The 16,829-nt window shown below is 36.2% G+C and overlaps 1 protein-coding gene across 6 annotated transcripts in view; it reads right to left on the bottom strand.

Annotated features, from left to right (window-relative positions):
• The window catches only part of ATRNL1 (attractin like 1), a 750,424-nt gene extending 733,972 nt beyond the window's left edge, over nucleotides 1-16,452 (bottom strand). For 4 of the 6 annotated variants that reach the window (XR_008999031.1, XM_036898417.2, XM_036898415.2 and 1 more), the window contains exon 1: nucleotides 15,879-16,452. Coding sequence is in view for 5 of the 6 variants with exons in the window: in XM_036898417.2 (XP_036754312.2) it covers nucleotides 15,879-16,162 (284 nt within the window). In the remaining variant the exon portion in view is untranslated. The remainder of the gene's footprint in view (nucleotides 1-15,878) is intronic. The other 2 variants (XM_036898416.2, XM_036898419.2) reach the window with 1 other exon arrangement.
• Between the last annotated feature and the right edge of the window lie 377 nt (nucleotides 16,453-16,829).

The following is a 16,829-nucleotide window of genomic DNA, read 5'->3' as shown; positions in this document are numbered from 1 at the left end:
TAACCCCATACACAAAAGTAAATTTGAAATGGATCAAAGACCTGAATGTAAGTCATGAAACCATAAAACTCCTAGAAGACAACATAGGCAAAAATCTCCTGAATATATAAGCACGAGCAACTTCTTCCTGAACACATCTCCTTAAGCAAGGGAAACAAATGCAAAAATGAACACATGGGACTACATCTAACTAAAAAGTTTCTGTATGGCAAAGGACACCATCAACAGAACAAAAAGGCATCCTAAGGTATGGGAGAATACATTTGTAAATGACATATTCGACAAAGGGTTAACATTCAAAATATATAAAGAACTCACACACCTCAACACCCAAAAAGCAAATAACCCAATTAAAAAATGGGCAGAGGATATGAAGAGACAATTCTCTGAAGAAGAAATTCAGATGGCCAACAAACACATGAAAAGATGCTCCACATCACTAATCATCAGGGAAATGCAAATTAAAACCACAATGAGATATCACCTCACATCAGTAAGGATTGCCACCATCCAAAAAACTAAGAACAACAAATGCTGGAAAGGATGCAGAGAAAGGGAAACCCTCCTACACTGCTGGTGGGAATGTAGGCTAGTTTACCCATTGTGGAAAGCAATATGGATTCCTCAAAAAACTAAAAATAGAAATACCATTTGACCTGGGAATCCCACTCCTTGGATTTACCCAAAGAATATAACTTCTCAGACTCAAAAAGACATATGCACCCCAGTGTTTATTGCAGCACTATTTACAATAGCCAAGAAATGGAAGCAACCTAAGTGTCCATCAGTAGACCAATAGTATTTAAAGGTGGTACATATACACAATGGAATACTATTCAGCCATAAGAAAGAAACAAATCCTACCATTTGCAACAACATGGATGGAGCTGGAGGACATTATGCTCAGTGAAAGAAGCCAAGCAGAGTAAGACAAGTGTGCCAAATGATTTCCCTCATTTGTGGAGTATAACAACAAAGCAGAACTGGAGGAACAAAATAGCAAGCAGACTCACAGACTCCAAGAAGGGACTAGTGGTTACCAAAGGGGAGGGGTATGGGAGGGCAGGGAGGGAGGGAAGGAAGTGGGGATTGAGGGGTATTATGTTTAGTACACATGATGTGGGGGGTCACGGGGAAAACAGTGTAGCACAGGGAAGGCAAACAGTGAATCTGTGGCATCTTACTGCACTGATGGACAGTGACTGCATTGGGGTGTGGGTGGGGACTTGATAATGTGGGTAAATGTAGTAACCACATTGTTTTTTTATGTGAAACCTTCATAAGAGTGTATATTAATAATACCTTAACAAAAAAAATTTTTTTATATATATATATACGTTTTATCCATATGTATCTATATATAATAGATATTCAAGTTATTTGAGCAATTAATAATGAGAAATTTTTATCTTCATTGTATAATCATCCTAAGCTTTTTTGAAAAAAATAAATTTAAAAACTACATTTGGAATCATTCTACATGTTGAAGAAAAAAAGGTTTTCTTAATTGTACATACAGTGACCATTATTTGGGTTTCTATCCTATAACACAGTGATTTTGAGATCTGAGATCACTTTTGAGGTCTTGTAAAAGCTGTATACCCACGTGCCTAGAAAAATTCATATAAATATTTTGCATACAAATGTGAGATTCACCAACCATTTGCAGCCCATTTAGGAACCTGACATCAAAAACTCCTGTTATATATATTCAAATACTCAACAAGCTTGGAGATAGAATGTTGCTATATCACAGAGAACTGTTTGATAAGCTTAGACTTTTCTGTTGCTATCACTAAAAAAGGAAAAAGATGTGACTGAGAATCCAAAATAGACAAAACTTCAGAAAAGCTATGAGAATCTCAGCTTGGGCACTAAGTGGGTATATTACTCAACCTCTCTAAGCCTCAGTTTCCTTGTGCATAAAATAGTTACAACAATGGTACTTATTTCAAAAGATTGTTTTTAAAATTTAATGAGATAAAATTGATCAAGCAGCAAAGCAAATCCATGTAAACTTCATGGCATGTTGGCAAAAATAAATCTCAAACCCATATTAGTTTGGTACCAAAACTCATAACCATAAGTAACACCTATACTACCCAGAAATCCAGAAGATCATGAGTTTGTAATTAAGGAGAAACTTCTTACTGAGGGGTAAGAATGGCTTGATATGAAGAAAGAGCTAAACAGACCTGACATGCAACTCATCTGTCACTTAGGAGCCAGCAGCCTGCATAAATCATTGCTTCAGGCCTCTCATTCTCTCCTCCCACTATAACATGGGAATAATAATAGCAATCCTCATAGGATTCTCATCAGCAATAAAAAAAAGCAATATATGTAAAAGCTTTTTCCACCACATTATTCTACTTCTCCTCTAAATTCCTAATTTATCTTAAAATGCTAGTTTCAATGCTATTAATATTATTTTATATGAAATGGAATAATAACTTTTATTTTTTATGGAAAAAGATTCATTATTGGCATAATTATATTATCAAAAAAGTACAAATGAGGCCTGGCATTAAGCACACATCGGAACATGGATAATGTCTTAAACTGTCTATTTTTTTTTTTTTTGAGAGGGCATCTCTCATATTTATTGATCAAATGGTTGTTAACAACAATAAAATTCTGTATAGGGGACTCAATGCACAATCATTAATCAACCCCAAGCCTAATTCTCAACAGTCTCCAATCTTCTGAAGCATAACGAACAAGTTGTTACATGGTGAACAAATTCTTACATAGTGAATAAGTTACATGGTGAACAGTACAAGGGCAGTCATCACAGAAACTTTCAGTTTTGATCACACATTATGAACTATAAACAATCAGGTCAAATATGAATATTCGTTAAACTGTCTATTTTTTTATGACAGACATATAGAATCAATTTGAAAGTCTCTAATCTACACAATGTTTTCATTTTTTACATGCTTATATTTTATCTATAAAAATAAGTTATTTCCCCCTTCTCCCAGGGGCAGAATGTTGGGGTGGAGTCCCTTCAACCATCCCTGCTGTGCACTGAGCAAATATCAGCAAAGAATACTGCCCCTGCTTCTCATCAATGGGGGTACAGCGGCTGCAGAGGCTGTGGACCATCTAAGCAAATGCCCTCAACTAAGCAAATGACAGCAGAGTCAGCACCTGTCATCCACCTAATAAGACTATGGGAAGAGGTTACAAAGATGAGGAAGGTGAAAAAAGGGATGCTTTGAATCTGTGTATGAGGTCCTAGATACACCCTCTGGTGGCCCACAGCGGAAATGATCAGACTCAACACAGCAAAAACTTTTAGAACTGAAATATGGTATGGAATGCCATCTGCGTTACAGAATGGTCTCTGGGTAGCCAGCAAGCAGAGCAGGGCAGAAAAGCATAGTCAAGGCTTTGGAAACTAAATCAGCCTTCAAATCTCGGCCCAAATGTGAGACAGCATACTCCTAGGTATACACCCAAGAGAAATGAAAACATGCCCATACAAAATTTCATAGCAGCACAATGGGGTATGGGTGGGGACTTGATAATACGGATGAATGTAGTAACCACATTGTTTTCCATGTGAAACATTCATAAGAGTGTATATCAATAATACCTTAACAAAAAAAAATTCATAGCAGCAATATTATAAAAGTTAAAAAGTAGAAACAACTCAAATGTATAACAGTTGATGACTGGATTAATAAAATGTGGAAATATCTGTACAATGGAATCAGGAACAAAGTACTGATACATGCTACAGCATGAATTAAACTTAAAAATATGATAAGCAAAAGATGCCAGTAACCAAATACCATATATTGTATCATTTCATTTGTATGACGTGTCTATAATAGGCAAGCTCATAAAGACAGAAAGTAAATTAGTGGTTGCCTAGATTAGGGGAGTTAGTGAGAAATGGGGAGTGACTGCTAAGGAGAGTACGGGGTTTCTTTATAATATGATGAAAGTTTCTAAAAATTACATAGTGGTGATGGTGACACCACTCTCTGAAAATACTAAAACCACTGAATCACACACTTTTAAAAAGTGAACATTAAAGTATATAAATCGTAACTCAATAAAGTAGCTATTTTTTAAAAAGTGAAGGTTGTCTATATGAACCAAAATGAGTTGACTGCCTCCTAGAACAGAATATTTAAGCAGAAACCAGTGTCTCATACACAATACCCCAAATATCCAGGATACATCCAAAATTACTTGTCATATCAAGAAATAAGAAAATCTCAACTCATTTGAGAAAACATAATCAGCAGTCACCATCACTGATTAATAAAGATGATGGAATTATCTGGAACCTTAAAACAGTATCAGAAAAATGGCCCAACAAGCAGCTACAGACTCATTTGAAACAGATACGAAAATAAAACTTCCAGCAAAAAAAAAAAAGAAGATATAAAGGATAATGAAACAGAAAATATAATAAATGAAACTTTTTATAGAAACTCGCAAGATGGGTCCAATAGCAGAAAGGAGCTGACAGGAGAATCAGTGAACATATAGAATAAACCATCCAATCTGAATAAAGAGGAAACAGACTGAAAAGAACATTAGTAACCTAAAAGTCAGTAACAAAATATCTAACATTTGTCTCATTGGAGTCACAGAAGGAGAGGATGACTGCCAAGCTGAAAAAATATTTTAAGAAATGATAACAGAAAAATTTCCAAATGTTGAAAAAGATACAAACCTACCAAGCCAGAAGCTGAGGAAGAAACAAGTAAGATAAACTCAAAGAATTCTACAGCCACACACATCATAATCAAATTTCTAAAAACTAATGACAAAAAGAAAGAAAGCCAGAGGAAACTCATAAATTACCTAGAGGAAGGCAAATTGAATGGTAATAGATTCCTCATGATAAACCTTCAGATCACTGTCTTAAATACTCTAGCTCTTAGAGGTAAGGGAAAGATAAGATTAAATTTGTGTTCTATAAAGCAAACTCTTATAGCAATAAAGGATAGATTAGCAGGGGAAAAATTAGAGACAGGTCAAAAGGGCTGCTACAACAATTCAAGAAAGAAAAATTTAGAACTTTTACTAAAACAATGGCCATAGAGACAGTAAGAATGGTAAACCTCAAAAGAATGGCAATAGCACATGCACATGCAGATGAAATCTTAGAAATTCTCTTTCCAGCAAGAATAACTGGGAATTTCCTTGCAAGCCAAAGAGTATGGGAAAAATCCCAAGGAAGAGAGAGCTAACGATGGAAATTCCCTAATTCTGTATATGAATCCACACAAGACTCAGGCTCAATCTGAGTTGCTCATGTGTGGAACAGACCCAAAAGCAGCTTAGCAAAGGCTTTGAGAACTGAATTAAAATTTAAAACACTGCACAGGTCTCAGACTAATCCCTGAGTGGCATGTGTGCATTCAGATTCAAGCTTTGAAAATGCAACTGAGATTAGAACCACTACCTTCAGAACGCAAAACAGAATTTGCTACTTGGATCTAAGTAGTCAGTTGCCTACTAAATAAAAATAAATAAGTAAATAGATAAATAAATCAACATTCCCCAGGGGATAACAGGACCCAGAACCTATAACAGAACATTCACAATGTTACTGTAACCAGTATAAATTCAAAGAAAACTACATCCAGATACCTCATAATCTGAACTACTAAAAAACAAAAGATGTAGAAAAATCGTGAAAGCAGCTAAAGAAAAATGACATCATATATAGGGGAAAAACAATTAGAATGATGCAGATTTCCCATCCAAACCATGGAGGTGAGAAGAGCAACATCTTTAAAATGCTGAAAGAAAAGAATTGTCAGCCCAAAATTCTACACCTGCAAAAATATCTTTCAATAAAAAAGGCAAAATAAAATATTATCAGACCAAGGAAAACTAAGACAATACATCAGCAACAGGCATGATCAAAAAGAAATGCAAAAGAAGGTGGTTCAAACTGAAGGGACAAGACCTGAGGAGGAAATTTATCTGAGAGAAAAACAAAGAGCAAAAGAGAGACTGGATATCTAAGAAAATACAAAAGACTATTTTTCTCCTTTTAAATTATTTAAAATATGTATGACTGTCAGAAGCAAAATGTGTAACTGTATCTGATCGGGTTTGCCATACATGTAGATATGATAACATATGACAATTATAGCAAAGGTCAATTGGGGAGGATAAATGGACGTATATGGTTCTAAAACTTCTTAATTTTACCTAAAGTAATATTAACTCTGAATAGACTATAAAAAGTTAGGTATGCATATCATAATCACTAGCATACTAGTACAACCACTAAAAAAATATATAAAGACATTTTCACCCAAAGGGCCAACAGAAAATTTAAATGGAATGCCAAAAAATATCCAAATACATAAAGTGTAAATACTCTCACAAAAGAATAAAAAGTCAAAGATTATTAAATTGTATTAGAGTATATATATATATATTATATAATAGAGGGACTAGTAATATCAAAGCAAAAACAATTACCAAAGAAATACAGAGAGGAAATTATATTATGAAAATGAGTCATTCACAAAAAAGACACAGTAATTCTAATTGTATATTCACCTACCAAAAAAAGCTTCAAAATACAAGAAGCCAGACTGACAGTAGTTTTAAAAGGAGACAATAAGACAAATCCATAATGATAGTTGGAGACTTCAACATACTCTCAGTAATTAATAGACGAAGTAGAGAGAATATCAGATCTGAACAATACCAAACACCAACGTGACTTAATTGACATTTCTACAACATTCTGCTCAATAACAGAATGCACATTCCTTGCAACTGCAAGTGTAATATTCACCAGGATACACATTTTGTCCAGAAAACAAGTCTCAACAAATTCTTAGGAACTAGAATCATACAAGGTATGTTCTTTAAACATAATGGAATTTAACTAGAAGTGAATAGAAAAGTCTCTGATAAATCCCTAAACATTTGGAAGTTAAACACAATAGGTTTACATAAGCCAAAGAGAATGTCTCAAGGAAAATTACAAAGTATACTGAACTGATAAAAATGAAAGCGCTACATATCAATATATGAGATACAGCTAAGCAGTGCTTAGAAGAACACATACAGCATTAAAATGCTTTTATTAGAAAGGAAGAAACATCTCAAATTAATGATCCATAAGCTTTTCATCTTAAGGAATTAGAATAAGAAAAGCAAATTAAAACCAAAGGAAGCAGTTATCAATGAAACTTAAAACAACAGAAGAAAAAATAATGGGAACCAAAGAAACCAAAGACATATTCTTTGAAAAAATAAGTAACATTAATAAATGTCTAGCCAAACTAAGCAAGAAAAAAACTTCAAACTACCCATATCAGAAAAATTTAGGTATAAACCTAACAAAATTCTTTTCCAAAATGGAAAAAGGGTCACTAAAGACCCTAAGGACTTTAAAAGAATACAATAATATTATGAACAATTTTATGTCCATAAGTTTAAAAACTTAGATGAAATGGACCAATTCTCTGAAGGACACAATCTACCAAAACTCACTCCAAAAGAAATAGATACAATAAATATTCCTACATCTATTTAAAACTTTGAATTCATAGTGGCAAGCTTTCCCACAAAGGAAATTCCAGGCCCAGCAGACTGGTAAATTTTACCAAACATTTAAGAAAAAAGTACAACCAGTTTTACCTAAATTCTTCCAGAAAACAGGGTGTATTTCCTACCTCATTTTGTAAGACTATCATTATCATGATAAGAGAAACAAAGACATTACAAAAAAAACAAAATTACAGAGTAATATCTCATGAACACAAGCAAAAATTCTCAACACAGTATTAGCAAATCAAATCCAGCAATAGATTAAAAGTGTACTATACTGTGACCACATGAGGTTTATCTCAGAAATGTAAGACTGATTAAACATTTGAAAATCAATCAATTCACCAGTATCAATAAACTAAAGAAGAAAAACCAAATGACCCTCTCAACAGATACAGTAAAAAAACAAGATAAAATCCAACATCCATACATGATAAATTCTCAAATTTAGGAATATTAGGTAACTTTCTTAACCTAATAAAAAGCACTTACAAAAAAGCATGAAGCCAGCATGATAACAAATAGTAAAAGGCTGAATGTTTTCCACCTAAGATTGGGAACAAGGTGGCACTCTCATTCTCTTATTCAACATCAGACTGAAAGTCCCAGCCATATAATAGCACAAGAAGAAAAATAAAGGGCATATAATTGGAAAGGAAGAAGTAAAACTTTCTCAATTCACAAATGACACGATTGTGTGGAAAATCCCAAGGTATCTACAAAAAAAACCACTGAAATTAGGTGGTTTTAGCAACACTGCAGGATACAAGGTCAATATACGAAAATCAATTATATTTCTATATAATGAAAATGAACAATTACAAACTGAAATTAAAAGAAGCACTACCAATTACAATAGTATCAAAGAACATAAACTATTTAGGCAAAAATCTTACAAAATATATGCAGGATCTATATCTGATAAACACAAAACATTGTTTATTGATTTGAGAAATCAATAAAGACCTAAATAAAGGAAGAAATATATCATGTTGATAGACTGGAGAATTCAATATTGTCTAGATGGCAGTTCTTCCCTAAAAGATCTCGTGAGTCAACACAATCTCAACCAAAATCCCAGCAGGATTTTTTTTTTTTTTAGAAATTGACATACTGATTCGAAAATATATGTGGAAAAGCAAATAAACTTGAATAACCAAAGAAATTTTCAAAAGTAAAAAAAAGTAGAAGGAATCTCACTAACTTCACAACTTGCTATAAAGACACAGCAGTCAAAAAGGAGAGGGATTTTCCAAAAGGAAAGACACATGGATCAATGGAACAGAAAAAAATGAAAAAATTCTTAGAGATAAAGATATCCAACTGATTTTCAACAAAGGTAAAAACATATCAATGAAAAAAGGGTAGTCTTTTTAACAAATGGCCATTTCATAATAAGAGTCAATTTATCAAGAGTCTATAACACAAAATGTCATGCACCTAATAAAACAGCTTCAAAAATATGTGAGCAATTAACAGGTTAGACAGCAAAGAGAAATAAATACAAAATGATAACTGGAAATGTTAATAACCCTCCCTTGGGAACTGATATAAGTATAAAATCAAAAAGATTTTTTAAAAAACTTAAGCAAAACTATCACCCAATTTGACCTAATTGAAATTTATAGAACATTCCCCCCTAAATCAGCACAAAACACATTCTATTCACATGCATAAGAATAATTTACCAAGATGGACTACACACTAGCCAATAAATCTTAACAGATTCTAATCATATAGCCCTGTATATATTAAATAAATTGAACCTGGATTTAAGGAAAATGCCAAGACTCCAGGGCTTCACTGGTGAATTCTACCAAGGATGTAATGAAAAAATAATGCCAATTCTACACAAACTCTTCCAGCAAACTGAACAGGAAGGTCCCAGCTCATTCTATGAAGCCAGTATTAACCTGACTCTAAAACTGAAACAAAGGTATTTAAAGTACAGAGCAATATCCTTTATGAACATACATATAAAAATTCTAAACAAAATTTTAATAAATCCAATCCAAACAATATATAAAAAGGAAACTATATCATTTCAGATGGGGTTCATCTCACAAAAGTAAGGATGGTTTAACATTCAAAAATTAAGCAATATAATTCATCATATTAACAAATTTAAAAAGCAAAATAATATTTCAACAGATGCAGAAAAAGTATTTAACACAATCCAATATCCATCTCTAATAAAAACTCTCAGCAAACTAGGAATAGAAGGAAACTTCCTCAAATGATAAAAGGGATTCACAAAAAACATACAAATAACATCACACTTAATTGTTAAAGACTGATTATTCTCCCCCTAAATCAGGAACAAGACATGGTTGACCACTCATACATCATTGTAATGGAAGTCCTAGCCAGTGAAATATGGCAAGAAAAAGAAATACAAGGCATCCAGACTAGAAAGAAAGTGCTAAGGTGTCTTTATTTGAAGATAATGGAATTATTATTATGTAAGAAACATAAGCAATCTATAAAAACCTACAACTAATAAGTGAATTCAGCAAAATTGAAGGATTTAAGATCAATATAAAAAATCAGTTTGTATCTCCATATAATAGCAATGATCAGAAATTGAAATTTTTAAAAATACATTTACATTTCAAAAAATATGAAATACTTAGGGTGGCAAGTTTGTAAGACACGTTCACTGGAAAATTTTTAAATATTGCTGAAAGATTAAGGAAGACTAAAATAAATGGGAGATATATACCATGTTCATGGATGAGAAACTTATGTAAGGTATCAACTGTCCACCAGATTGAGCTATAGTTTCAGTACAATCCCAGATAAAATCCCAGCACGACTTCTTACAGAAAATGACAAACTGATTCTGAAAATCATATGGAAACACAAAGGCTCTAGAGTAGACAAAATAACTGAAAAGAACAAAATTGAAGGACTTACACTCCTTGAATTCAACACTTGTAAAGCTTATAAAGCAATAATAATAATAATCAAGACAATATCTGGATGTAGAAATAGATCAGTGGAACAGAGCAGAGTCCAGAAATAGACACACAAACGTATGAACTGGTTTCAACAAAAGGTACAAAGCCACTCTAGCAGAGATGATAGTCTTTTCAGAATGGTCCTAGAAAAATTGAATATCTATATGCAAAAAAAAAAAAAATCGAGATCCATACCTCTCACCATATACAGAGAGATTAACTCAAAATGAACTATAAACCTAAATGCAAAATCTAAAACTACAAAACTTATCAAAAAAAAAATCAAAGAAAAATTTGATTGAGTAAAGGGTTTCTTGTAAAACACCAAAAGCACAATTCATAAAAGAAAAAAAATGCCAAACTGGAATTCATCAAATTTACAACTTTTGTTCTTTAAAAACTCTGTTAAGAAAGAGAATGAAGAGACAAAGGCCAGGCTGGAAGAAAACAGTTGCAAATGATATATCTGATAAGCAACTAGTATCCAGAATATGTAAAGAACTCATAAAAGTCAGTAATAACAAAGAAAAACACTATTTTTAAAATGTGCAAAAGATATGAACAGATATCTCACCAAAAAAATATACAGATGGCAAGTAAACACATGAGAAAATGCTCAGTATCATTAGTCATTAGGGAAATGCAAATTAAAAAACAGTGAGATACCACTACATATCTATGCAAACCACTGAAATTTAACAGACTGACCATACCATACCATGTGTTGGTGAGGATGTGAACTAACTAGAACATTCATACATTGCTGGTGGGAATGTAAATAACTACTCTGGAAAATAGTTTGTTAATCTGTTAAAAAGTAAAATGCTTATCCACCACCATATGATCCAGCCATTCCACTCTTAGATATTCACGTAAGAGAATTGAAAGCATCTGTCCATACAAACAATTCTATATAAAAGTTCATAGCAGCTTTATAAAGAATAGCCAAAAATTGGGAACAACCCAAATGTCCATCACCAGGTGAATGATGTGTGGTGATGTATCCATACATTGGAATACTATTCAGGAATAAAAAGGAATAAATTTGTGTACACCATTAATGAATCTCAAAATAGACGTACTACGTGAAAGAAGCCAGACAAAAAGGAGTATATAAAGTATGATTCCATTTAACATAAAATTCTAGAAAATGCCAATAAATCTATAATGACAGAAAGCAGCTCACTACAGTTGCCTGGGGACAGGGAGAGGCAGCAGTATGGAGAGGAACAGATTACAAAAGGGCACAAGGAATTTCTGGGTTTGATGGCTATTTCTGTGATCTTGGTCGTGGTGACAGTTTCAGAGATATATACATAGGTCAAAACTTAAGTTGCACAGTTTATTGTATGTCAATTATACCACAATAAAGCTCTTAAAAATAAAGGAAAACATTATAATTAAACAACTCATTTTGAAAGTACTAAAAAGGAAAAATAGTGTTGAGTGCATAATAAAAGGTAACATAATAAATAATAAATGATTTGTATAAATAATAAACAGTTATATTAGTGTAAACTAATATTTAAAAGATGTTTAGTAATCAGCCACACAAAGACCAGATAGGGAAGAGGGTTCAGAGAGAAGCAATAGCAAGTGTGAAATACCCTGAGGCCAAAAGGAATGTGACACTTTCAAGGAACTTTAAAGACCAGTGCAGAAAAAAAGGAGGAGCGATACTAAAAGAGCCAAATCAAGCAGACTTGTGGTCCTGAAAACCATGCTACCACAAGTATTTTACTTTATCAATTTAGGATCTTAGAAACACCCCAATTTAAATTATTTTAAATGTCTATTATGTGGCTATATGTCTTAATAATGTAGAAAGAACCCACATTATTATGTAGAAATTATATATTACAATCATATTTTAAAATAAAGAAGACCTGGGGACAGGGAATATCCAACTTAACTTCATAGTTACTGATAGTTTCTGTACTATTAATAAAGAGGATTTCAAATATATATATATATATATACTTTTTTTAAATAATATTTTAGGAAAAATATGTACACCTTTACCTTACCCTTTTTTATTACAGTAGCAACCTAATTCCTGATATTATATCTTCATGTTGCTGCCATTAGAAATAGAACACTTCCATTATAAATGTGTGAAATTCAGTATCCATATTTGACTAACCTAAGAGAAGTTAAAAAAAATCTATATACATTGAACATATAATATTTAATAGATAATTTTGGGGAAATATTCTATAGTTGTTTTAATAATAAATTTACATTTAAAAATTATTAACAATATGAGATATTTTACAATCTCAGAGCATTAATATAGGTTATTTTGTTTCCCTAAGAAAATTAAGTCACAGACTACTGTCACATTAGCAAGAAAATGTCCAAGTCTGAACACAAATTTATATAAATATAAATCTTAACTGCTCAACAAAAATTAAAGAACAAGCTTCTAAAACAAAATGTCACTCATTCACATAGAGTTTATAGCAAAATGTTTTCTAGCCTAACATTATACTAAGCTACTCAAGTAAATATAATTCAAACTAGCATACATCAAATCCTTGATTATTATATTTCAAATTGACACTGTCCTTTCTGATTCTTAGTCCTAAGTCTTTCAGCCTAGCTTCAGCTCAAGGTCATTGTTCATTTTGTTTTATCTATGTGAGGAATGGCTTGTAATTCTGTGTTTAATACTTTTCAAATGGAAACAAATAGAAGACCAGAATTAATGCTGAGAACTCAAGTACTACTTTTGATACCATATTTGAGTTTGCATTTCTGCCCCCCAACCAACAATCTTCTGTTCTAAAGAAGCATTTCAGGAACACTCTTATACCCTAGTGAAATCCCTATAGTAGAAATAAATCTGAGTTACCATGGAACCAGCCAATTAATTTTGACACCTGCTTACCAGATTGATCATTTTTGATGTCTATTACGTTGCTATCCTTCAGTTTAGTAAAAGAGTTTCAAGGTAATTACCGAAATGAGAAATTTCAAGGTAAAGTCTTTCCCACTGTGTTAGATTACTTTAAATGCTGGGTAAAACAAGCCACCACCCTCAAATAAATCTTTCTTAGCTTATCATGTACTTCACTAGGAAGAATTCTTCTAAATTGATTCATCCCTTTAACATTAAACACCACGTTTTCTTTACCCCTAAGAGTACACATAACAAGTTGCATACATAACACAGAGTTGCACCAGTTATTTTTACTCTAATTAATAGCTTGTATTCTACAGAGAAATGAAAAAGTACTTACCAATAGAGTACAATGAATCATAGAAGTAACAGCTTCCAAGGAAATGAATACTCAATTATTAGTTCAGGGTTTATTGTTATTTAACTATGTCTATATTTTAAAAAGCTACTCTTCCTTTACTCATTATGTTTATGAACACCATCTATGTTATTTAAGTTTGTTTTAACTTGATCTGTGATCTTTCATTAACTGGGACAACATCTTCTAGCGAGGCTACAGCCTGCCCATCTAGCTGATTAACAGGTTCCCCAACTATAAAATGTAGACAGGAGCTTCTCAGGACTACAGCAATCCTTGTCCTCTTTAGACAAATAGAGCACATCTCTGAAGAGGCCAATATCCCTGAATTACATGAATCAGGCAACCTTCCTCTTTATGTGTAAAAGATGTAAAAAATGGATGTGACTTTTTTCATTTGCTGCCAGTTTATATATTCAAAATTCTTTCTTGATAGGTAAAGAAGTTGGCTGCTATTGTCACAGCAGAAGTTTAAGAAAACTTAAAAAGGCTACTAACAAGCACAGTTCAATAAGTTAGCTTTCCTCATCTGGCAACAACTTTTATGACTTTTAATTAGCACCTCTCCAAATCTGTAGAGGGTGCTTTAAAAAGTACAATACCATGCTAATTTGTGAAAGTATGATGCTAGGAAACATTTCAACCCATTGCTTACAAGTGAATTTCATTAAACTTCATCCTGAGATTTGACTTCCAAAAGCCTGCCGTAAATTAGTTTTAATAGTAATACCTACCTAAGATTTAAAAGTTCCACTTGAAAACATACACCTTTCCAATCGGTTTTAAGGGACATTGTTTTAACCAGCAGGTTAAAAAAGAAAAAGAAAACTATGCTATGTTCAAAACTACCAGGAATTTTTCCTATGTTAATAAGGTGAACCATATTTCTACCTTTGCTTTAGAGCCCGAGACATTTCAGATTTTTATATCACGCTAACAATAAATACGGTAATCAGGATAGCGTAATTTCAGAACAACAAACCTGCCAGCGGACTTCATATTCAATGTTTAGAAGACTAAGAAGTTGCCTCACTTCATGACAGCTATCTGCAAGTTGTCCAATGGCACCCTAATGGTCTTAACTATCTTATTTGCTGCTCCCTCACTTTCACTCATTTCTTGTTATATCAGAAAAGAATGCAATAAACATCAACCAACAGGAGGTAAGTATCTTTACTGTTGTAAAGCCAACTAACTCCTTAGGGCCCTGAGCTTCCGAAAAACGAGAGTGATTCTCCCACACAACAGCTGACAGCAAAATAACCAATTACAAAATCCATTATCTTCACCACATTAAGAAGCCCAGGTATTTCATCCTTTTATCTAACCCAAAGTCACTCTTGTGTTTTTCGATTAGACTATCCTAGCAAATTCAACATAGTTTTTTAGCTAAAAGTAGATATTCTGTTGTCAAGCTAATTGACTTAGAATCACGACTCTGCCCTTACTACTGTGCAATCTGGGCAAATGACTTATATTAACTACCTCGATTTCTCTCTGGAAATCCAGTACAATTCTAACTCACAAAGTTGTGAGAAACAAATGAGATAATCGACGTAAGGCGGTTGCACAGTGTTTGACACATGGTAAACCCATCACTGCTAGTACTGAATAAACTAACATGTGAACAAATGTTACCACCTCCCTCGACCCCCACCTTCTGTAGAGATTAGAGAGAGTAGAGCAAGGTACTGCTAGACCACAACTTGTACCCTTTATACTTCGGTATTATTTGAATGTTTCATAGCATGCAAGTATTCCATGAATTACTTGCATGAATTTGATTTAAAAAATAGTGTCCTAACAAACTGTTTGTCCTAACAGTTCAAAAACAGTGTCCTAACAAACGTTTTGACACCGTAACTGAGTGTGGAAATTTGATGAGCAAGGGACCTGAAGTCGCTGCGGACATCTGCACCATCGGGAAAAGCTTCGTGTCCCCGGGGGTCAGCGCTCCGCGCGAGGCCGGGATCCCTGGGCGCCAGGGCTGGAGGCGAACAGCGCGGGCCCCGCTCCGGCCTCCGGTCCCCCGGGACCGCGCGGCGTGGGGGGTGTCGCGACGGGGGCAGGGCAGGGCTGAGGTGCGGGGTCCGGCGAAGACACTTACTTGAACCTGCCCTGGCAGTGCTGGCACTGGTCCCCCACCCAGCCCGGGTCGCAGAGGCAGGTGGCGTTGACACAGCGGCCCGAGAAGCAGGAGCCGGTCCTGTCGCACGGCTTGGACTGGGACACCTGCGCGTAGAGGGCCAGGTAGAGGAAGCCGTAGCACAACAGCCAGCTGGTCCCGTCCCACAGGCAGGAGGCGCCCCCGCCGCCCGCCGGCCGGGCCCTCCACGGCCCCGGGGCCGACGGCTGCGGGGTGCCAGCGCGGGCCGGGCCCCCCGGCCCCATCCTCCACGGCGCCCCTGCCCGGCGGGGCTGCGCTCCGGAGCGCGCACGGGGAGGCCCCCGAGGGCAAGTCCGGCAGGAGGAAACGCCGCCGCCGCCGCCGCCGCTGCTCCTCGTCCTCACCGGCGCCTGCCCCAGTCCCGCTGCCCGGTCGGGGGGGACAGACCCCCGCCGCGGCCGCCTCCGCTCGGCTCTCTCCGGCCGCACTCGCTCATCGCCTCTCGTCTCCTGACCTTGTCGGCCGCGGCGCCCGGGCCGGGCTGGCGGCGGGGAGCGGGCGGCGCGGGGCGCTCCGGGGGGGACCTGCGGGGAGGGGGAGGGGGCCCGCGCGCGGCGCAGCCTCGCCCGCCGCTCGCGCCAACTGCCGGGCTCCCGGCCCCGCGCGCCGGGGCGGGCGGGGGCCCGCGGGAGCCCCGGGGCGGGCGCGCCCACCGCGGGAGGGGGATCCGGAGAGCGGGGCTCAGCCGCGCCGCGCCCGGCCGGCGGCCTGCGGCTGCCCCGCAGCCATCTTCCCTCCCGAGCCGTCAGCCAGCCCTCGGGGCGGCGGCGGGAGCCCCGGCGCGCTGGGCCGCCTCCCCCCGGCCGCGCGTGCCCACGCTCCCCCCCGCGGCCCGAGCACCGTGGTCTCGCCCCGCCTGACAGGGACCGGGGACTCCCCCGCGGACACCCA

The sequence above is a fragment of the Manis pentadactyla genome, chromosome 8 (genome assembly GCF_030020395.1).
Source record: "Manis pentadactyla isolate mManPen7 chromosome 8, mManPen7.hap1, whole genome shotgun sequence".
Classification (NCBI taxonomy): Eukaryota; Metazoa; Chordata; class Mammalia; order Pholidota; family Manidae; genus Manis; species Manis pentadactyla.
Note: the sequence above shows the minus strand (reverse complement) of the source record. Positions and strands in the feature narration are given on the sequence as shown.